This window comes from Serinus canaria, chromosome 3, assembly GCF_022539315.1.
Source record: "Serinus canaria isolate serCan28SL12 chromosome 3, serCan2020, whole genome shotgun sequence".
NCBI classification, from domain to species: Eukaryota; Metazoa; Chordata; class Aves; order Passeriformes; family Fringillidae; genus Serinus; species Serinus canaria.
This window is the reverse complement of record NC_066316.1, coordinates 26,855,977-26,880,242: the sequence shown is the minus strand read 5'-3', so window position 1 is coordinate 26,880,242 and position 24,266 is coordinate 26,855,977. Positions and strand designations below refer to the sequence as shown.

At 39.5% G+C, this 24,266-nt stretch overlaps 1 protein-coding gene across 1 annotated transcript in view; it reads right to left on the bottom strand.

The window, feature by feature from the left end:
• Positions 1-24,266, bottom strand: part of PRKCE (protein kinase C epsilon) — a 282,377-nt gene that overhangs the window by 177,483 nt on the left and 80,628 nt on the right. The window contains exon 2 of the mRNA XM_009091270.4: positions 7,171-7,234. Within this exon, the coding sequence (XP_009089518.1) occupies positions 7,171-7,234 (64 nt within the window). The remainder of the gene's footprint in view (positions 1-7,170; positions 7,235-24,266) is intronic.

Genomic DNA, 24,266 nt, shown 5'->3' with positions numbered 1-24,266 from the left:
GCTATACAATACTGACACTTCAAACTCTGTATCTCCCTGAGCACACAATATTCCCAAGAACTTCTAGGGGAAGCTGCATTTGCAGAAGAGTTTTAACTTGCAAACCTACATGAGTAAAGTGAGTAAAGACAAAAAACCACCCAGTTAGCACTGCCAGTTCATCAGTGTCCTGTTCACAGAGTTTCTGATTATTTTAACTCCCAGGAAAAGCCCCAGCCTTGAGTCTAAAAATGTAATGTTCAAGTGGCTTGCTGAGTCTCAGTAAAGAGTTTCCCAGATGTCAAACATTATCTTTCCTTCACAGGTACTTTACATTTACCACTACAGGACTGCTTGCCCCAGTGCCACAACAGATCTTTTAGTGCAGATCCTTTCAGCTTCACCTACAGCTCTGGAAAAGCTACAGAGGCTACTTAGGTCCCCTCTGAGAGATGCATACTCTGACTAAACCACTGACTCTCCCCAGACTCCCTAGGGGTCTGCCTAAGACATTTCCAGCACTCAACATTGACACACACACAGAGAAAAGTAAGAATGTGCATGAACTGAATGCTCAATCAAATTCTGGGGAGCAAAATAAGAGATAAGAAGGTTTTTATTAGTGAATCTATAATGTCTGTGACACTTGTTCCATGTGTTTACTGTTAGTGAATGGGTTATTAAAAAAAAGGTTCTTCATCTGTAAATTCGGGACAAACCTGAGAATTCTTTCACTGCCTGTTCAGCGCCCCAAGATCAGCAGCTGATGGCTACAAGGATCTGCCAAACAAGCAGCCTGTCAAAGTTGTATTTGCAATAGAAGACAGCAGTGAAAGAAAGCACTACTCTTCACTAGCACAAATTCCTGAAACAACCAAGCAAAAACACTCCCTGATTCAGACTTGAGATTTTTGGTTAAGCACCTTCCACTGCTCTCTGTTCAAACAGTGCCTGGCACAACAAGATCTCATTCACTGAGCCCTTACAGCACTAGAAGCATAATTAATGGTGATGACAATGACAACTACAGGTACTTCAAGGGAAAGCACTGGCAAAGAGATACTTAAGGAATTGCAGAGAAAGTTGGTATCCTGTGGGATATTTTCTATGAACAGATTTTTGCAAAAGGATGCTACAACATGGAACAGAAATGCAATTTTTCTTGCTGTATCAATTCTACTGAAGTTGAATGAAACAAATCCTCTGGATATTTTGATTAACAAGCTGTACACAACAATGGCATTAAGAACCATTCTCTGCTTCTACCAATACCTTTTTTCATGCAGACATTCTCTCCAGACATGCCAATCAACAATAACCATACTTCCAAACCTGAGAGCCTATTGAACTAAGAAGAACTGGAAAACCTCCTACAAATTTTGAATGACATGTTAAATACATAACTTGGTGCTGACTTCTACAGTTTTTTTTTTTTGGCTATTTCAATGCAAAAAGGCCAGATAATAAATGTAAACAAAATGTTTTCCATTCACAAAATACCATGACTTCAGCTAGCAAGCTTTATGGTAAAATATCACCTTCTGTTCTTCATCTTGGGCAGCTTTAGTATCATACAAGCAGATGAATCTGAACATGAATGTATTAGAAGCTGTGGCATTTTATTGCAATTCATCTGCCCACTCAAAAATGGGCAATCTGTGATTGTGCAGAAGGGCAATTTATTTCATAATGCAAATTGGAACACCTAACAATGATAAATAATCATTACAACTGATTGGACATAGAACATAGAAAAAGAGTTTTGAATAGTTCTTTAATTTGTATTACATGTTACCTACAATAAACACAGTTATGAAAAAAAAACCATGTCAAGGTCATTCTGAAGTTTTCCACAGCTGATTTAATATTGACATATGGTAATATTTCAAATGGTAACTTAAGTATTAAGTTGGCACAAAGCTACTGCAAGTGACTGTCTATGTTTGTGTCCCACACAAACCAGAAATTTCAAAGGAAAAAGAAACCTTCAATGACAAATGCAGCAGGCAGGTCACAAGTTGTTAAATATAGCAGCACCTGTCTTTCAGTACATATCAAAATGACTCTGTTGAAAATGTTTTTAATCATTCCTCAGGCAATTTACCTCTCTTGCCCATTTGTGGGCCATCTGTTACTCCAGTTTGTAAATCAAATCACTGTGTCACTGTATTAGTTAAGTTTTAAACTTTAGCCCACATTTGGATCTTAATCAGCTACACTGGAGCTCTTCAGGATTTCTCAAATAATTCAAAAAACTTTACTTACAAAGCTCTGTAAGAACTAAAAGAAAAAGAATGAAAAAATAGATATAAAGACACTGCCAAAGCATGTCAATGACAAAGTTAGTGAGTGCACACGATACAGCAACACTGAATTAATAGAGAAAATCAATATGACCTTGCACAAAAAGCAGCACTGAAGAAATGAATAAGGCAGCAAGTCTTGCAGATCCTCCTGTTCACTGACAGACTGATACACAGACACGTCCTTCTCCATAGCCCAGGCAGAAGTTCAAGACACAAGACTAAAAACCTGTGCAGCCACAAGATCCAGTTTGCAAAGAAAGAGAATAAATACGATGGATCTTTTCCAAGCTGATTCCTTTTTACAAACACCTGCCCACTATAAACTCTGTTTTTCTTATAACTGCATACATAAAGGGGTCACCAAATGTTTACTCAACAGCAGACTTGACTGATTACATGCTTTGCAAGACTGACAAACTATTCTGGTAGAATAACAACTGCAGCCACCCACATTTTGATTTGGTTTCCCAAAAGCAAGCTATCAGAAATGCTTAAAGATGCTGTGTGCTTGCCTATGGCACAATACATAGCTATGTACCAAATTCCAGCTCATACTGTTGGTGTGCTGGGTTCTGAGAAGCCACATTTGCTTGTTTGACCAAAGGGATTTGTTTTTTTAAATATCCCTAAAAGTTCTGGGCAGGCAGTTCCTTAAGCACTTAAAAAGACTTCAAGAAACTCAATCAAAATATTAAAATAATTTTAAAATTATAAATGGAACTTTATTAACTGTTGCAGTTAACTGCTCCTGAGTTACTGTTGCAGTTATTTCAGGCTGTGAACAGACACCTTAGTGCATATCTACATTTGGGAAGGTTCCACTGATGCAGCTGCTTCCATTCACAGCAAACAAATATAGATTTACTCTATATGCACAGAACCCTTTTAAATAAAGTCAACTTACAGAAGGTAAATAACCCTGCCGATCAGTTCTGGCAAAGGAAGTGTAAAGATGTGACTCACAGGTGTTACAGAAATACTGCTTACATAGTTTCAAATGAAGAATTAAAAAGACTTACTTTAAGAGCTGTTTTCTCACCCTCTTCCCATATCAACATCACCAAAATGGTAAATTATTTTGCAGAGCTGATTTGGAAGCCCAGCATGGAAACCTTTATGTTTTAGCAGAAAAATTTAAATCCTAACTTTTGAGAACATCACCTTCTGTGTGAAAAGCAGTGTATTTAGCATTTTCTTTTCAGTATGTGGGCTGGACAGTTCCTACTACAGAATTTACAGAAGACTGCTAAAATAAATAGTTACTCACCCTCCCTATCAGTGCAGAAAACAAACATTCAGAAACTATAAGGAGGTTCCAAAACAGGATTAGTGTAAAAAGGCGATGATAAAAACATTCCTCTTGGGTTTGTTGTTGTTGTAAGAGCTTTTCATGTAGCTTGCTTTCCACCTCTCAGACTTCAGCATTTTTGTTTTCCAATCTTTTTCTGCTTTAAAGACTGGAACTGAATAGAAGCAAGTTCTAGAATTATTTTTTTTTTCAGAACAAAATTAATTCCCTGAAATTTGAACAATCCATTGGAAACCTCAAGTAGCACAGTCAGAAACTCTACTGTTCTTCCTCTAGCTCCATGTAAAAATATTGGCCAGATGCTGGTATTGATATGCTAGGGTGGCTCTCAACAAGCCTGCCTCTGCCTAGGGAAAGGCAGAAATTTTCCTTACCTGCCTTTGTAATCTGCCAGATTTCCATCTGTTCTGCACACCTAAGCCACACAAGCCCAGGAATGATTCAGCTTAGACAAGAGGGAGAGGAGGAACAGGAATCCTGTGCTTTTGTTGAGGAAGTCAGCCTATAACAATGAACTGTTTTCATTGTTTTGCCCTACAAATGCAAATAGTGCAGAGGGATAAGCAATCTGACAGCTGGGACTGAGTGGCAATTGGATTTTAAGAGGTATATGGTAGCAACATAAGCTCACTTGCCATTTATATACCAATTTACTCACATAAAGGCTTGCTTGGAAAATTAGGACTTTTGCCTTTTAGAGGCAGTATAGTAGAGAACAATGCTCTTTGCCCATATTAATGGATTGAACTAATCTTAAGTCAATTATACCAAAAGAGGACTTGGATATCTGTCTGCAAAAGCTTTTAGAAGAGCCAAATAACTGATGCTACATTACTGATTGCTGGTAACCAGAAGCCTGCTCATATAGCATTGGAGAAGCAAGTCAAGTTTCCAGTACACAGCATTTCAAGACAAGAGTGGTTGGTGAGTATATAGCACATTTTTGCGAGAAATATGCAACTTGATTACTTCTTTCAATTAAAATTGTTGCTATGAGTATTTCTATTTTTATCAATTGCCAATTTTCCTCCTCCAAAATTCCAGGTGAAAGAGCGATACCCATTTGTGCATTGTGAAAAGAATACTCTGTACTCTTGTCTACACAGTGACAACTGGATTGCAAAAAACAAGAGCCTGGTTCAGAAATATGGCCAAGAGCAGCAATCACCTCAACCAACCCATGCCACTCAAAAGTGATGCACCTACTGTAACTACATGTTCCTTTAGTATTCAAGACATACAGATCAACTACAATGAAGTAGCACATTGAAATTCATAAAATACCTCACAGATTCATTATATTCACCTACATATATAGATGTACATAAAATGAAAGAGGTATTTTTGAAACATGTAGAATAAGCTACTTCCCTTGTGGTCTAGATGCTTCCATTCACTACACAAGTTGTTACTCACATAGTTGTTATGTTAAATTAGGTGCTTCAATAACATCACTAAGTATCCAAAATTATTTAGGTCTCAGTACTAATAAAACAGTCCAATAACAAGATTTCACAGTATCACTAACAACACTATAAAAATGTCTTGCAAACAGCTGTACAAACCCAGTCCACTTTTCTTTGTGAGTAAAACTGGAACCCTCCTAGAGAACTTTGCAGTGCTTCTACACAACACTTTTACACAGTTATTTAATTGCATGGGAAAGCTCCAAAATATTCAAGTTCTATGTATTTTGTAGGTGCACCAACTTCTCTAATTTCTACCAAATCCACCTCAGCTCCATGTCACAGCATGTGTTGCAGATGAAACAGCCACAACACACAGAGCATCACCACACAACATCCTAATGCTTCAGCCCACACAGAGCACACCTTACCACTGCTGCAGGCTGCAAGCATCCACCCTTCTTGTTCTCCAGCCCAGCCTTTTATACCCCCCATGTCCATGCCTGGCCCCTGTGTGCCCCCTGTTCCCTTTGTGGCTGGTCAGTGCCCCTGGGCACTCCAGGGCTCATGGCTGTCAGTGCTGCTCACTGCTCCTCACAGCTGTGCCCACTGGGGATGGGGCTGGCCCACTGCCCCACTCCCAGTTTCCACAAACTCTGTGCCTACAACTAAATGCTCTTGGTTTTCCTGAGGGCTTCCATAAGCATTTTATAAGCTTTTTTCCCCTCACTGGCCTGTTTCCATTTATGTGTTCCCCTCCAATGCTGCTGTAGAGACACAAATTTCTTTCCAAGTACCTTCCAAGTGTCACAGGGTAGTGCACCACATAACAAAGGAGACATTAGGATAGCCATTTTTTACTTTCCTGTGTAAAAGCTTAGGGAGTTTTAAAGCACTTTTGAAGAACCACATAACACCACTCTTCTTTTCCTTTGACAGTCTGGCACACTTGAATGCATCTTGGGATGAAACAGTAACAGCAGGCTCACCTGGGTATCAATTAGCCATCAGTGGAAGACTGGAAGAACATCTACCTGCCCTGTGACAAAATCACATCAATGCTTTTAACCACATTTCAGGTGGTCACTGTCGTGCCAGTCAGAAATAAATGTGGAAACTACTATTTAATTGATATTTTCTTCAATTTACAGGAAGAAAAAAAAATGGCAGAGCACATTTTATGTAGGTACAAAAAGAGGCTATAAGATAAAGTTTGTTTTTAACATTCAGGATTTATAGCAATATGTGTTTGTGCAAGCTACTGCTAGTAGCTGGTCAGAGTGCAGCAGTTCAGTACAAAGAACAGAAAGATAAACATGCTCTTCCACTGTTTCTCCACTGTGCCAGGCAAAATAATTTCATTTCAGAGCATTTTTGGTTTCAGCTGCTGTCAAGGTTCATGTGAATCTTCTTTATGTACTGTGAACTGACAATAACCTCATTTCAGTGAACTCCATGAGCTGCTGGGGGAAGCTGATCAAAGCTGATTGCTGGACATAATTGAAGATAATCAATCATCAAGGCCATTTTGGCAGATCAGGCTGTCACCAAGTGCATGACTAAAACACACAGATTTGCTTCTTCATAAATTATCTTATTCCTACCATATATCACTTGACTCTGCTTAAAGTAAGCAGCAGATAATTATTTTTAGAATTTTTCTTAAGAATGTAGTAAATATTTCTCTTCCATATTTGGGTCATTTTCCAACATGTAACTGTTGTTTCATAAAAATGAAAACATCTCATATAATGACAACATTCTGGTCATTACTTTACTCGAAATGGAAAAATACCAAATATTAGAATATTTTAAAAAGCAAATGAACTCCTATCCCTCTTTTTACATCTTAGCCTTTCTACCTACATAATGGTTAGTATTCTTCCAAAAACTAAGGAATCTGGAAGTTTTCTCTGGAAATTAGTACTACTAAATATGATAATTTCATTGTGGCCATTTTAGCTGGTACTGTTACCATCAGTGATTAACAGGGTAAGATGAAATGCAACTTGCTTACTGACTCAAAGGCAGAGAACAAGATGTGCTCATTTTAACTTGAGCTCATACAGATTTGAGGATATCAGCACACATCTCTTCTAATAATTTCATTGCAGAGACCCTTGGAGATTCCATTCATGAAAGAGTAAGATAAAACATGGGAAGTCCCTACCTTCACCTGATGATCCTGAAAGGTCTATGATGACATACACTCTCCCTTCTGGCTCCAAGTCAATCTGTAATCAAGAAGAGAAAAAGAAAAAACAAAATCAGACTTAGAATGGCTCCCAAAGCAAGTGACTGCACATGCAGGAAACAAGAATTTTCCAAGCCTCACAAAGTCAAGGTGTAGGCAGGACACATCCTGCACCAATAGAGCCTCCTTTTGCAAAGAGGTGTTGAGGACCCTGCACCTTCACTGGAATAAAAAAGAAGTGTGCACCCTTGGAAAGTTTGAGCTCAGTGAACTTTACATTTCAAATATTTAATGTACAGTTCTGACATACATTTGCACCACTATTTTCAAGACAGTCGAAAAGTGCCACCAAAATTGCACAACTTTTTTTACTGCTCTTTATACTGAGCCCAGGTATACAAATGTGGAAAAGAACACTGTGACAGCAAGACAGACCAGCTCTGGTCACAGAACAGGGACATGAACACACACAGCTGACACAGCTGGTTAACACGGGGTTATAATGCTCCTTTTGTCTCCCCACTGGGAGAAAGAAATTCATGCTTTATCCTCTTCTTCTGAAACACAAAATTTGTTTATTTCTGCACCATTCTGGTGGATTTTAAGGAGTCTTTACCCATGAGGAGATCACTTTCACTCAGCACGAAATACAGGTGCTCAGTATCAAGCTGCTGTACTCCCAAGATTTCACAGGCTATGAGAACAAGCTCCAGTTCAGGCATGACAATGAAGAGCTCATTACAGATCTTCCTGTATCTCATCACAAGTTTCATCAGCAAACCTAAATATTGCTGGATTTGAGTATCTTAATGGTACACAACAAATTAAAAACTATTTTTGCTGCCACACATCTCTGAAAACTCAAACTGTAACTAAAGCATTATGTAATCAGTAGCTTCTGCTGTAACATAGCAGCTGCTCTCACAAGGTTTCATAGCCTGAGTGACCTGATGTTCTGGGTGTTCATACTGTGTTTTCAACCTGTTTGAGTAGGAAAACCACACAGGTAAGATTGCAAGGGACCTTGTGTGCCAGGACCTGTCCTGTGTCCCACCCCTGCAGACAGGAGCCCAGGACCTGTCCTGTGTCCCACCCCTGCAGACAGGAGCACAGGACCTGTCCTGTGTCCCACCCCTGCAGACAGGAGCACAGGACCTGTCCTGTGTCCCACCCCTGCAGACAGGAGCACAGGACCTGTCCTGTGTCCCACCCCTGCAGACAGGAGCCCAGGACCTGTCCTGTGTCCCACCCCTGCAGACAGGAGCACAGGACCTGTCCTGTGTCCCACCCCTGCAGACAGGAGCACAGGAGGTCAGGGAGGCACCAGGCAGCCCCAGCATGGCTGGGATGGGGCAGGCCAGGGCCAGACCCAGGCAGGGATGAGTGCTCTGCTCTCCCAGCTGAAACCCCAGGACTTGCCCAACTCTTCTGCTGCTCTGAGGGACCTGCACACCGAGGCTGTGGCTGGGAACAGCCTCAGCCTGCTCATCCCAGCCTCCTCTCCCAAAGCAGGAGAAGGTGGCCGTGCCTCCCCCGTGCCAGCAGGTGACACTGAGCTGACCCTCTCCTGCTCCAAGGGACACCAGGTCCAGCAGAGGCCAGCAGGAGGTAGAATAGAAGCAGGAGTTCACACCAATAACAGGAGACCAACCTGTCACCCTTCACAAACTGGTGAGCAAATAAGGGGACACCAGAGCACCCCAGCCATGCCAGGCTCTGCCAGCCGATGTCCAAGTGGACAAAGCCACCTGCTTTGTCTCCAGGCTTCCCTCATCACCTGAGAGGGCTGTACAGGAGAGGCTTTTCCCTCTCTTTCAAGACATGGTTGCTGAAGGCACCAGGATGATGCAAACTCCTCCTTCCACTGAGCACTGTCCTTCAAGCGAGGGCTGGGAGAAGGGTTCACAGGTCCTGCTGATGTCATTGGACCAAGAGATCAAGAAAATGATCTCAGCAGCTGTATTGTAAATAGACCAGGCAGGAAATAATGCTAGCAAGGCCAGGGGTTGCTCAGAGGAGAGGAAAATGAAAGTGTGGGTGTCTGGTTTTTTATAAATAATAGTATTGAATATCCAAAAAAGACATTTTTAACAATTCCTGAATTGGCAGCATGAGTTTTGTGAGGGAGTTTTTGGGGAGTTATTGGCTTTTTGTGTTTTGTTTTAAATAAAGCTGCTGATCTTGAAATACTGCTCCTCTCCCTTTGCCAGTTTTAAATAAGAAAAATATTAGAAGATCAGAAGCACAGGTGCATGAATAGACTTTGATGTCTATGCTGAGGGAGGCTTTTGAAAAACTGCTATAGCACTCAACAGATGGCTGTATTAAAGACAGACACATCTAATGCTCTGTTTGTATCAGCACTGTACACTGTTTGCTTAAGCTCTCAGTAAAACACTTTATGCAGTTCGAATCCCAGTGTGCACACACACACACAAACCCCCAACATCATCCCCACAGGAGAATCAGGCATCTGGACAAGTTACTGGCCACCATCACAAACCCTCTGCTCTGCCCCTTTAATTACAAACAGCATTGGAAGGAGCTCAGGAAAAAGACTGGAGGCCTGAAACCAAGTTTCCATTACCCAGCAAGTGGACTGTTTCAATTTACATTTTATTACGAATGATGCTTAGTGATTTTGAATAGGAAATTTTGCTGATGCTCTAAGAAAAATGAACTATTTATGAGAGAAAGTCTTTTACAAGGAAAGCATGTTTCAGTCTTCATATGTTCAAATGCCAGTAAGAATGACATGGACATATTCTCATTTTCAGATTTATGAAATACCCACATTTCATTTCAGTGACACTGGCAGTCTTATCAGTCATAATTAGTATTTTTGCCAGGAGTCAGCAGCTCAGCTGTCTCAGCTGACCCTACATATGAAATCAACACCCCAAGAAAAGCAGAATTCCCCCAGACTTATAGGAACCCTTTTCTTCTCAGGTCTCTCATGTACCAAGCCAAATGGAGGAAAAAAGGACCAATTCAACCTTAATTATTCATTAAAAATGTCTAATTTAATGCCTAGAAACCTAATGGCATAATACCTCCAAAACAGACTACTAGAATATGCATGTTTTTCTTTTCAATCTGTGCATTAAGCTGTGCTTAGATTCCACAATGTCATTTTATGAATAAGTACCAAAAGATGCAGACAGCAAAATCTAAAGTTCCCATGCATTTTTCACTGAATGCTATGAAAGCTATCACATGTGAAATGCCCTCAGACACATGTAACCAGAAACAAAAAGGACTGGCCAAATTCAGCTGAATAGAACAGGCATCCTTGGAAGCAATGGAAATAGTCTGATCACAGCAATTCTGATTCTGGCCCTTCTCTCTGACTAAAAATACTTCTCTCTGAATGCAGCAGTGCAGAGAGAACTTATGAGGTGACATCTAAAAAGACATTGCTGTTCAAAAGGAAACAGGAAAATATGCAAATCAGGGATGGGACAGAGGAGTGGATACAAGAGCAGCTTTGCAGTAAGCAAAACACATTGCAAAATATGTGCCTTCACATTTGCCACATGCAGCAAAAGATGCAACATGCAACAACTGTGACTGAGCAAAATCTTTGATCACCAAAACATTTTACCCTCTTACTGACCCATGCTATTGCTGTGACTCTTGTTGAAATACAGTTTTAGCATGTGCAAGTAACATTCATTAAAAAGGTAATTTAAACAACTTCTATATTGCTCAAATAACAGCTGTGGCAGCATACTGAGATGAGTGCAATTTTTGCTGGAAAGGAGCACTGATAATCAAAAACTCCAGGCCTGAATAGAACCTAGTAGTGGCCTGTTTTAGGGAATAAAAGGCAACCATCCATAAAACCAGACATCCTTTCAGAGGAAAAAAAGCATGTTGAAACCAAGGCCAAGCTCCAGCATATTGAAGGCATTTATATAGTTTCACAGTCATTAATGGATTTTATTTTCAACACCCTTCTGAGACAGCTCCCCATATGCAAAATGGGATACTCCCAAAGGCACAAGCTAGACTAAATGACTTTCTGGCAAGTAATACAAGAAGCCTATGGTTAAATAAGAACTGAACTCTGGTCTCTGGAGGCCCAGACTGCCCACTGGACCATTCCTCAGTTAGGCTTCACTTTGTCCAGCAATCCTGTCTCCCAGCAGTATCAAACACTACCAAGAACTCTTTTTTCCCCCTCTTTTTTTAGACAGCCTTAATGGGTACATATCTAGGATGCAATTTCTTTTCTTTTTCATTCAGATAATACTCATCAGTAAAAACAATACCAAACAAAGTATGCTGAAATATTTCTCTGCAGCATTTTCAATGGATCATAAATCTTCAGTAATCTGGAGTAATGCAAAATTTAATCAAACTATGCAGAAGATTGTGAAAATGGCCCAGCTTTTCCTCCAGGTTTGCTTTTGCAAGTTTTTAACTCCTTAGTGTTCAGAAAAACTGAGCCCTAAACTCAGCTAGAAGTTCACTATTTTCCTCCTCTCAGATATAAGACATTATTTCCCAGCCCTAAACACATAAAACTTGGAGGCAATTCTCTTAAATCAAGATTTTCTACGGAAACCAAACACTCTCTCTAATCTTAAAAAGAATGAGGAAGATTAGAATATGCTCTGGAATTGCTTGTGTAGCACTGATGCTTCATATTTGAATATGAATAAGATTTTTTGTACAGCCTGAATAATTCCATCAGCATCTGGGGGTGTTCTTTCCATCCCATTTGACAGCATCAGCACAGATTTTGTATGCTCTGTGGCACAAACTGAGACCTGTTGTAAGCAAATGACAAACCACTGGCTGGAGTGGCTCAGTGCCCCCTGCCACAGGGTTTCCCTTGATCACAACAGAATCCATCAGCCACCTGTGTTCCAACACAAGGACATCACCTGAGATCTGGTGCACTGTACTCATTTAAAAGCCAACTTGTCTCAAGAGAAATTTAAGGACAGTCATTGACATAAATCCAGATCTGAAATAAAAAATGAGTGGACAGATGCAAAATTTGAAATACCTAAAAGCAGAGAGGTTGAGTAAGTTTTACTCTGATCTCCCTTAGCTAGAGAGTATGTGAAACACAGCAGAACCCCTTCCAACCTAAAGCTGTTGAGGATTTTGGCAACAGTAAAAACCTAAATGGACTGTATAAGCCACAAAAAGAAATAAATCATAAAACCTGATTTGCACCTCTTCTTGTGATGTTCTAGGATTATCTGATATTTGGGTAGCTTAAGGCATAACCCTCCAAGCACATGATCTGTCACTGCAGATGGTTATTTGATTCATGTCAGACCTGGGAAGTCAGTCTGGTTTAACCCTTCCTGAGTGTAGCATAACAGAGTTGCTCGTTGAACACACTTTTTAAAAGAAGAAGTGAAGAGATTGGGCCTAAAGTGCTGATAGCAGCAAAGGCTGAAGGGGGCTGGTTCCCCTGTGTGCTGTTTTTAGAGGTATTTACCAATTTTGGTAAATATTATATCCATGAAAATGCATACAAAAATCAGAACAGTTATAATCTAATAGAAAAGGACTGGAAAGTCTGTGCTGGTCTTTTTCTCTTTAGCCACAAGATTTTTGTGCTTCAATTTAAACAGCTAATAGAGTACCTATTTTAACTTATTTAATAGAAAATAAAACCTTAACAGTGATACTTTTCAATATAGCCAAAATGACTGCAGCCCAAATAATTAAAAACCTTTCAAACTCACCATGATTATTGTAATGGAAGCAAACTCTTGACCAAAGGAGCAGCCAGATCTATGATTAAACTTGCAAACTTGTCCCAGCATTTACACCTGAATCCCTATCAAGCTCATCTGAAATGAACAGGTTTGCAATAAGTTCCATAAGGTCAGCAAAGTAGCTGAGCAAATGTTATCACTAATTGTATCTGAAAATTAGGAATTTTACACATTACATCATTAATTACATGAGTAAAGTTGACTTTCAAAAGAAATTACCCAGAAAACATACTGAGAAAACTTCCTTAGAATCTCCATGTACCTCCATGATGTTTTTCACCCCACCAGCCTCTTGCTCTTCTGGCAAAGGCAGCAGGAAAATTTGGAGCCAGTGCACTGCTACAATGTTCACAAATCTGCCTTTCATTATGAGCATTACATATTTGATTATTATAATTAGAGAGAAACGTAACACAGCTTGACACATTGTAATTGACCACAGTGATATACATAAAGGTTCAGAAATTCTGGCCACAGGGGATTCTATCAATTATTTACTCATACTCAAAAGTCAACAAAGAAACATCAAACATCTTGCATGACCTACAGAAAACATCAAACATTTTTCAGTGCCAGACACATGGGCTGACATAATACAGAACAGCAGCAGCCAGGGAGAAACAAGATTCAGCTGAAATAACCCACAGTACTCAGAAACCAATTCTAAACCAAGAATCCTTCCATTACTTGATAAAGCATATAGTGATCTTTAGCTGTGCTGTCCCGAATCACATGTGGTATGACCTGGGTCTTTCATGATCTGTGGTGCCCAAGGCCTTCCAGACGCCAAAGAAGAAGCTTTTTGAATGCACAGGGACCCATGCACGTGTGTTTGAGCACAAGCACATCTGCACTGTCAGAAGTAACACGCTCATTTTTCTGCATGGGAAGGACCAACAACATTTACACACCACGGTGCTGAGCCTGGGGTGTTCAGGGCTCATTTTCTGGTAGAACCCAGAAAGTGAACCTGGACAGTTGGCTCTATTTACATGGAACAGACAGCAGAGCAATACAAACAACTGCAAAGGCATCGAGCAGCATGACCCCAGCAGGGTCACTGCATGAAACCAAGTGTCTGACTCCATGACCAGAAGCAAGGAAGAGATTATCTTCACTTCTTTGAAAGCTTCAGAAGGTGGACAGTGTGTACAAGATATTACCTATTCTTTCAGTATTTAAGAGTTATATGGCAAACTGGTTAGGGTTTCTAAACACCTACAATCACAATTCATGACAAAGGGAAATAAATCAATGAGAGAAAAATCTCTACATGAGCAGAAAAATAAGCCAATGACCTTAAGAGATGAGGCTGCCTAGACTAACTATTCCATGATATGGAATATCCTGACCTGCAAATGAACAGGTCAATGGAAACTCAATAGCATGAGTGTCCCAGACACAAGTGTGTGCTACTTGTTGCTTTATTTAACCCAGTGCAGTTATTCTGATGATGGAAATGTGTTACATTATTAAGCCTCATGAAGACAGGGGGATAAGCCAAAGTTCTGTAGTATTTTTTCACTGTACTAAAACTGTATCGACACTAGAAATGGAGGTGGCATTATCTGAGCAATGGTAAGGAAGATAATGTGCAAAGAACTCACACAAGCCCAGAGACAACGTGAGGTATAATGGGTACAAGTTTGGTTTGGCTGAGCAACGCCCAGATAGACTTTTTGAGAGAACAGACAGTCAAACCACCTACTGAACAAAAGCCTGCATAAAGCCATTCTCTTGAAACATCTGCTATATGTATTTCAAGAAAGAAAAGAAACTCTTCAGAGCAAAAGCACTTTCCCAAACAGATGGTTATTTGATTTAAGAAAGAGGGAATTGCATTGTGTGGGGGAACTGCATTGTGTGGCAAGACCTGACCTGTAATTTCATCACAGCGCTTTTCAAAACGAGTTTCTTAATGCACTGGTGCAGTGGCACTCTCCAAACCACAGGGAAATAATTAACTGTCACAAAGTATTTAAAACATGCTCATTGTCTTGGCTTAAGGGCATTTTTTAAAGTCATGCTACAGAACTGCAACCAGAAGGGAAGTTACCTTACAGCCAGCAACAGAACATGGAGCAGGGTGTCAGGGCTGCCAGCACACAGCGGTTAGGCAATTACTACATGTTAAAAACTGATAAAAGCTATCAAATAATCTTATCACAGTACAATTTCAAACAACCACTTGCTCATATGCCAAAGCCAAACTCACAGGTGGTACATTTGTTCGGTCTCAGGAATCACCTAAACATGGTGGTATTTGGAGTTTCTCCTAAATTGCTTTGACCAGATATTTGGAGTTTCTCCTAAATTGCAATAATAGTTCCTCTGAGTAGACAACTTTTCAATGCCTTGCACAACCATCATGAAATATGTGTCTGTACAAAAGCAAGTACATGGATTGACTGGTAGTTTTTCCTGGCCTCATAAAACTGTTTGGATGGACTGCATACTTTTTTTCCTTAATTCCTTAAGTAATTCCCACAGTTCCTTATGTCCTTTAAGGAAGAATTTCTGCCTGAAGACTTACAGATTAAGATACCAAAGCCATATTACATATTTCCTGTAAAGATATATTTCTTCTCTTTATTGTCAAAACACTCCTTACTTGCACTCTCCTCCTGCCACATGTACTCTGGGAACTCAAGGTACTGTAGAGTAGGCAATATCCACAAAGCATTTCTGTACAAAGAATAAAGGAAATAACTGTGCTGATTTTCAGATCTCAAATCAGGAAAACGAACAGCTGGCAGATCCAAGAATTCAGTGCAACATATTCATTTTTTGTGTATTAGGTATTAATTAAAATTCTTCCTAAACAAGATAAAATAATCTTCAAAGACAGGAAATAAATAAGTCCTAGGAAATGGGGGTATTAGATTATGTTAAGTTGCCCTTCAGTTTTTCTCCTGAAAAACTAAAAACCAAACCAAAACAAAAAACGGCCCCAACAACATCCAAAAAATCCAAACAAACAACCAAACAAACACAAAAAAAACTCACCACAACCAAAAAAAAATCCAAAACCCATAAAATTAGACAACTCTGGAACTTGCCTATAAATCAACTGTATATCAAACCAAAGGTCAGGAACACCGATGAAACCTGGTTTGAGTAAAGCTTTCATCTGCCTTAGAGCCAAGATCTTCCCAGATATTAGAAAATAAATAGAGATTACATGAAACCTCAGCCCAAACTAGGCAGACACTTCAGTATTCACTTCTCAGGCCCTTTCCACAAGAGGTTCACATTCCCAGCCTCTCAAACACTACTGTGCAATACCTGTCAGGAACTTTTGAGAGAAGTCCAAATGAACTTACAGTCTTCAACGAGCCAAGAATGCAGCAGGTAGTTGAATCCACTTCAGTTCAGCTCTAGCTCAGGCTCACTTGTAAGTAGAGCTGGGCTGGCTCTGTTTCAGCTAGCAACAAAACTCACATCTAGGTTTTGTTTCAATTAAAAACCCCAGAACATTAAAACAACCGCTGCTGTTTATGGGTGTGAATTCAGTTCAGCTCCCCAGGAAGAAAGGAGCAGGGTCTTTCTTATCTGGAAAGCAAGAACATTAAATGTACTCTCCATTTGCATTCACAACAGAAATTAATCCTCCATTAGGAAGTAAACAGCTTGAATCAATATGCTGCAAATGGACAAACTGTACTTCAGTGACACTTGCTGGAACTTTTAAGTAGCTTGTTGATGTGCAGCACCAGCAGCATCAGCTGCAATCCAGAGTGCATCAGCAGAGAGAAATAAAACTCCTCTCTCTTGCCAATTTGATACAGATGTGAGTGAGATTCCTTCTCTCCACAACCCTCAACTAAAGTGGCTGAAACTACAGAATATGCAATTAGGATAGTTCTTGGGGTGTGCCCAGAGGTGCCTATGATCTCAGAAACTGCCTATGAAGGAGACTAAATTCTTTCCTTCAATTTCCCAGAAAATGAAAAATATATTATTTTTTAAAAATGCCTCTAAAAACTATAAGGACTTTCCTGAAAATTCCCCAGCATCCAAACTCCTCCTCTATCTGTGCAAAACTGGACATTTAACATGACAAAATCCCTGACCTCCTTTGCAGTTTACCTTAGTGCACCTTTCATGAAATTTGGCTGGTGATCAACTGGTCAGCACTGTGTCACCACACACAGGGATTGACTTGATTTTTTTGTTTCAAGGCTCACCTTGGCACCCAAAGCCAAAGAAGAAGGTCACAGGGCTGGACTCTGACCTACCCAGATGGTCAAACTGCTCCGAGGCAGTGCCTAAGTGGGGCAGCTCTGTGGACCACCACTAGGCAAGAAACAATGAACTACTTCAAGAGTGCAGAACTAAAGAAAGCTGCAGAGATAAAAGAACACAGGGTTTGAAATGTCTTCTATTAAAAACCACACGTGAATGAGAAGAATAAAGGATGTAGGGAAGGAGACACAGGAACACGCAGAGACAAAAATGATATATACAGCTCAGAAGTGGCATGAAGTTGTCATGAGGAAACAGAAGAAAGTAAAATGATATTTCAAGAACAAAGCTAAGCTAAAGTAACTATAAAATTACTTTCCTGCTATGTCAGAAGACAGCTTTACCCCAAACATAAGGGGTAAGCTATTAAAAAGTAATACAGAAGTTTAAAAAAGTTTTTAGATCAAGAAAACAAAACAATACTGACTGACTTAAGAGGTCTTATTATTCATCCAGGGAGTTGAAAGCTTGTCATTTTTATCATAAAATGTCTCTGTTCAGTTATCCTTGCACTTGATAATTTTAGTAACTTAAATGCAATTTTAAAAAATGTGTCTCCAACTTTTCCATTCAGGTTCACTACAGATACACCTCTATTTTCAAGGAAAGAAACTGAAAAGCAAAAAGGGATTAGTACCTTATAGAATGATCTAAATTTGGGTTAGAAAGGAAAGGAGATGGCAAAAATATCATGAAAATATTTGTTTCCCAATTACAAAAAAAATTCCTCCACCAAACACAAAGATGAAAGCATGAATACACAAGCTTCAAAAATTACAAATCAATGTTCTTCTGCTGGGTTATGAAGATGGAAGAAAAAAGTATGTTCTACACAAATATTCTCCATGTCCTTTCACATATGTATCTGTAGCTTGAGTTTCTTTACAACAAACACTGACATTATAATAAACAAACACTTCATGATATGCAAACCACAATGGTTGTACAGAATTGGCATCAAGTATTTAAACAAAAGCTCCCTTGCTGGAAGCATCTCTCCTACTTACAGCCTGTCAAGAATTGCATTGATTCAGAGACTTTGCTCAAGGTAAGTTCTACAGAAATTTGAAAGCAGAAAACAGAATTAAAGAAAATAAAATACAAGCTTCTTGCAAAACTATCTTTGCTCTTATTTTTTTGTTTTAGTATCTATCTCAGCTTAGAATGAAAGCCTTTGTTTTGTCCTCACACTCTGTGGCACACACAAGTGCAAGCAGGATGACACAAACTGTGCAGGTAAGTTCATCCTTTCCCACACTGAGCACAGGCAGGAGCCCCAGGGCAGGTTTAAGGATGTCTGTAACATTGTGGGATCTGGATGCACCTCTCAAGGCTCAGTTCATTATCTAAACAAAAAGATCATTGCTGTTTTCTAAGGGAAAAGGGAATTTCTAACATCTTGTAATAAATAAGCGTTTTGCCAGTAAATGTGGCAGTTCAAAGCACACAAAATTAGTCATGTTAGATATTTACAACCATGCAATCTCCCCCCAAAAAATAAATTCAACAAGAGAACAAAATATTTAATATTTTTCAAGTTTCTTGAACAACTACCCAGAACTGAGAAAAAAAATGCCTCGAGAATTTGAAAGAAAAATGTAACCCCAAATGCTGTCTTATGCACCTTTCTGAAAAAAAAAATTACCAGAGGAACTAAAAAATTTAATTTCTGTAAGAAAACATCATTAAGACATCCTCTATTTGGTTCTATTTTTTTCCTGTGTTTAGAAAGTATCACAATAAGATCTTTACATACCATTTCATAATGTTGAGGGGTTTTTTCCAACATAGATTTTGTGTTGCTCGGCTATTTGATCCTCTGTTTAATCATCAGATTAGAAAGATTAATGAAGCTAATTCCCTTAACAAAATGGCTATCCTGAGGACTACAATTATCTGTGATTCACTTGGACTTCCTCTGCAGCTTTAGCCATAACAAACCCAGAGCAACTCCAAAACTCCTCAGATGTCAGCTGGAGAACACTTTGTTTAAAGAACAGCTAAACAGAACACTGATATAGTTCGTTCTACTCATGTTCAAATGTAAAAAGGAAAACCAAGTAAAAAAAAAAATTTAGCAGCTTTATACACACTGCCAGGCTACCTATATTGCACTAAACAGATAGAGAAGAATGCAACATCTTGAGTACAGAGGCTACAGAAAAGGAAATGGCAAAAATAGCCACTACTATTATTATGGTTCCTGAAAAGCTAGACAGCACAGTCCACCAGCCAGAAGTGGCATACCAGGAACAGATATATCTTCAAAACTCCCTAGGAAAAAGACCTGTTCCTGTGCATGTGGCATTAAGTGGCATTTTTCTTTAGCATTTCACTTCATTTACTGCAGAGCTTTCAACAGAATTACATGTGGAGTTCTCTCAAGTTAGATATGAATTTGGCATAAAAGACGATGCCTGTTAAACCTCTTTAAAATCTCACTCTTTCAGATATCCAGAAAGTTTTCCAGTATTACCTGGATTTAGGAAAAAAAAAATTAAAACCCAAAAATTAATAATTAAAAACAAACAAACAAACAACAACAAAAAAACCCCCAGCTCTGAGACATAGTCTTTCTTGTATTGTAGGGATTTGGATGTTCCTCTTTTAGTCCATGAGGAAACAGGAAGTGCAGAGTCATTTACGGTTTTGTTCTTAAAATAAAAAAAAAAAAAAAAGATTATAATTCAAAGCCTTCAAACCCATTTGGGGGGGTAGGGTTGGGTTGGCTGGTTTTTTTTTTTTCCTTTTTTTTTGATTTCAGTTATGAATACAAGAGCATTCACTATTCAGATTTGAGTAATTTCTTTGCAAGAGCTTAGGTTCGATTTCATGCAGCCTGATAGAACTCCTGGAACTTGGCTCAAGGTAGCTGAATAATTCTTGTTCATTTAAAATTTAGTTTATGCATGAGAACCATCCAGTTCTGCTAATGGAAGGCACAGCATGCTGCCCACTTATTCTTGTATTGAACCAAGTAGAGCAAGGCTAACACCTGTCTTCCAAAAAGGCTTTCAGTCTTTTCTGAGCAATATCCAGGGATGAAGTATCTGCTACATCCTTTGCTAACTGAGTTCATCAGTTTATCAGTTTAATGTGAAAGAAACTATATGCTATCCTGCCCACTTTAATCTGCCTGGATAGCCCTCAGTTCTTGTACCCTTTTGAGATTAAAAAGCTCCTTATTTTTTTAATGGTACTTTACATACCCAAATTAAGTAACCTCCCATTGTTCTTTTTATTTAAAGCAAACCAGTGAGCTCAGAGTCTCTGAATTTCTCCAATATATGAATGCTTTCAGAAATCCTACTGAGAGCTCTGCTATTGACTTGCTGGGTCACCCTGAGCAACAAATTTTCTTCACCCTCCATGTGCCTATTTCACCTTCTATTATTAGGCTTTACTTAGAGTACAAATTCTAAAAAGTTCAGGCTCTCTTTAACACATTTGTGCAATTAGGCCCTCATGTTTGTACCATGATGTAGACTGCAGTTTGCAGGTTCTAAGCATGCTGCCATACCAACAGCCTGAACTGCTGAACCCACCAGGAGTAATGAAGCATTAGTGGAGCCCAGTGATAGTCCTGCTCCTAAATCTGCCATGGTGCACCCATCTCTTCCTGCAAAGCAGGAACAACCTTGTCACTTGACTTAGAAAACAATTTCCATTTGGGGTTTGCAGTGTGAGGCTTACAATTCTAATTCCACCCAGAAAGGGCAGAGAAAGGACTTGCAGCAGGTCTATCTGGCCTTCAGTACACTTTTTTTCCTCAATTTCCAACCAGTTTTTAAAATGTCTACCACCCATCATCCTCCCATGTGCAGCCTACAGAAGAAGGAGGAATAATTTCACACCTGGGGGAAGTGCCATGGAAAATCTGTCAGCTGTAGCAAGGGTGGAGGCAGGCAGGATAGGCTTCCTTAGGAATGGATCTAAGTTTTGGATACTCTTGTTCCTTGTTCCTCCATGACTGGCCTACCATTTCCATCAGCTTTATCCCACACAGCTTGCAGAACTCTCTGCCTTGGACAACCCTACCACCAAAACTTAGCAAACCCAGCTTTGCTTCAAAGCTCTCAAAGCATTCCTATCTGAGAAAAACTCAGCAAGGGATCTGAAATGGGAACTGCATCCTTAAGATTTTCTACAAAATACAGAAACAGTTCCCAAGGACTTGCTTGACCACAGTGACAGCACAAGGCCCTTTACCCCAGAGACTTTAAGGACAGCAGAGGTGGGAAAGGCACCTGTGTACTGGGGAAGAATGTTTTTGTGGGGTGCAGATAGGGGAAGAAAGGGAGGGCAGTGGTTGTTTGGTTTTGAGTGCTTTTGTTCTGCCCCCCTTCCCTGGTTTTTTAGTACAGTGCTTTTTTAGTGCATTTTCCTTGTGAGTAACTGAGATTAAAATGATTAATGCACAAATATGACCTTGTTTACCATCTGGAACAGCCCTTTAAGTAAGGCTTTTTGTGGAATCCAGTAGATGTTCGTGATGTCTGTGTAATATTCCAGAGCAAGAGGGTTGGACTGTTTCCATTCCTGATTCTCTGACCCTGTCCTGTCTGTTACTTGTGGCTCAGACAAGTATGTTGCATTTTAACTTTCCCCAGGAATCTACACAGTTTCTCTTTTGAATTTTGTTCTCTGCAAAGCAGCCAACTTTAAAAGTGCCTTCAATTTATCCTCTTTCCAAACCACTCCTCCATCAAGGAAAAGGGCTCCCTCTTTAAAAATTCAATGTACATATGTAATATGCAGGGTAATAAAATTGCTAACTATTGAATTTAGGTATGCAGCAGGATGCAGTAATGATGAAAGGATGACAGTGTCAGCATTCTCAGAATCTGGCTCAAACAGTACTTGGTATTCAGCCATGAAGGTGTGACTAATTCTCAGGAATCTGGTCGTTTTTCTTATACTGTCCTTAGGAAAAAAATAACAATAAGACATTATGCATCTTTGGAATTGTGTTCAGAACACAACCAATTTAGCAGCATTTTCCACACTCCTGAGAAATTGCTGGGGAAAAAATGAAAAAGTTGTTCTACTGTTAAAATTGCTTTAAGATCATTGGTTAACCCTTTTTTTTTTTTAATTTTATTTTGTGAAAAACTAATAAAAATCAGGTTAAATCTGAACCGTGAACTGCTGTCATTCTCATCTAAGATCATTTTGAAAAAAAAATTTTTCATGAACAGTCACCACAGTAAAACCTGAAACATTACCAGGTAATTTAGAAAGCATTTTTAAAAAAGCTTTCATGGCATTTTTTTCCACTTCAGGACAAAGGTGAGCACTGAGCTCTGGCATTGAGAGCCATCACTCCTGAGCCAGCCAGGATCCTCCAGGCGTGCAAGTGACATCTCTAAAACACTCCACAGGCAAGCAGAAGGCACAGCCTGGCAGCCACACTGCACTCTGCTGATGTTCCACACCCCTGAACCCTTCACTCCTCAGCAAATTGTGGAATTTTGTGCAGACAGTGGCAGCTTTTCTGACTGCTGCAGGAGATTTAGCACAATGCAAGGGAACTCTTCCCTTCGCTTTGTTCTCACTGCGTGAACAATATCAAAGGAAGGAACTGGACCTCTCTGACTCAGCAAAGTGTAAACTGAAGACCAGACTAGTTTACTTGAATTTATTTTGTTACCATTTAAATGGGATGAGGTTTCCATCCTCCTCTCAGAATTTGCTATAAAATAAGCAGTGAAAACCACAAGCAGCAGCAAACATGTTAGCCTTAAAAACAACGGAGAGAGACCAGGGCTCTGACCCCACAGGACATTGCACAGATCTTAAAAGCCTGAGCAGACAATTTGGCAAGAAAAACCAATACTGGAATAAAAGAGAATACACACCAAAACCCAGTTTGCAGCATTTTGAGAATAGACATTTTATCTATAGAACCATCAGTTCTCAAGGACTCTTTTCAGGTACAAAATTAACCAGCAATGGATGAATCAATATTTCATTCAGAATTATTTTCATAATGTGTGGCTTTGATTTTATAACTGTGAACCAGAGCACATTTTAAAAGCATTATTCTATATTAGTTACATGCTGGAAATTACAGTTAATTCTGAGAGTTCAAGAAACAGCAGCTCATTCTGGGACTCACAGTCCAATTAACTGATATTAGAGCAACAACTACTTCAGATACCTCCTACTCTGAATCTTGAATTGCTATTTTTTGGTAGCTTTTTAGAAAAGCTTGATCAGTTATGTGAAAAGGTATTTTTACACAAAATATTTCAGCAGATAAGCATAAAATCTATTACATTTAATCTAATTAACACTATGCATTTGTTATTTTCTATAAAATTACTGAATATCACATTTGCTGAGAGCTTTAAATCACTGTTACTTCTGCACCACTATGTTGATTACAGTGTTTTACTTATGGAGCAACTAAAAATGGCAATACAAAATAAATACAAGCATGGATTCCTTGGCTAAGCAAGGCTAAGCAAGGAATGGCTAAGCAAGCAGAGCACACATCAAACCAAACTTGCTTTACTCTCACCCATGCATCCTCCTTGGATTTCCCCTTACTTTGTACACGGATCAGGATAAGCACTGAGTTCACACTGCAAACATTTCCAAAAATACTCGAGTTCAAGAGCAGAGAAGAGCTCTTGGGAGGGATCATGCACTGGAGCACTGGCATCTTATGGAAGTGCTGCCTCCACACCAAGGAGACCACAAACCTCTGTCAGGGAAGGGAGAACTGAAAGCTGCTGAAGCTTTCTCTCTGTAGACAGCAGGTCCTTCCAGGGAACTTGGAGATACTCGAAATTGAAAGATGGTTTTGAAGAACACAGCAACGGCAGTGGGCTTACTTGGCTGCAGTCTGGAAGTGATGACTAAATCAATCTTTAGTAATAAAGCAACTTAACTTCAAAGATATATTTCAAAGATATTTCAAAGATAGTGAGCTGTCCTAAACCTACCTAGCTACCAAACCTCCCACTGACTGCAGATTGTATCAGACTGCTGTCAGTGACTCTGACTCTCTCGCAGATGGTTCTTGCAAACCAAAGTTCAAAAAGCATCCAAATAATGTCTGGGCTTGAGCATCCAAAG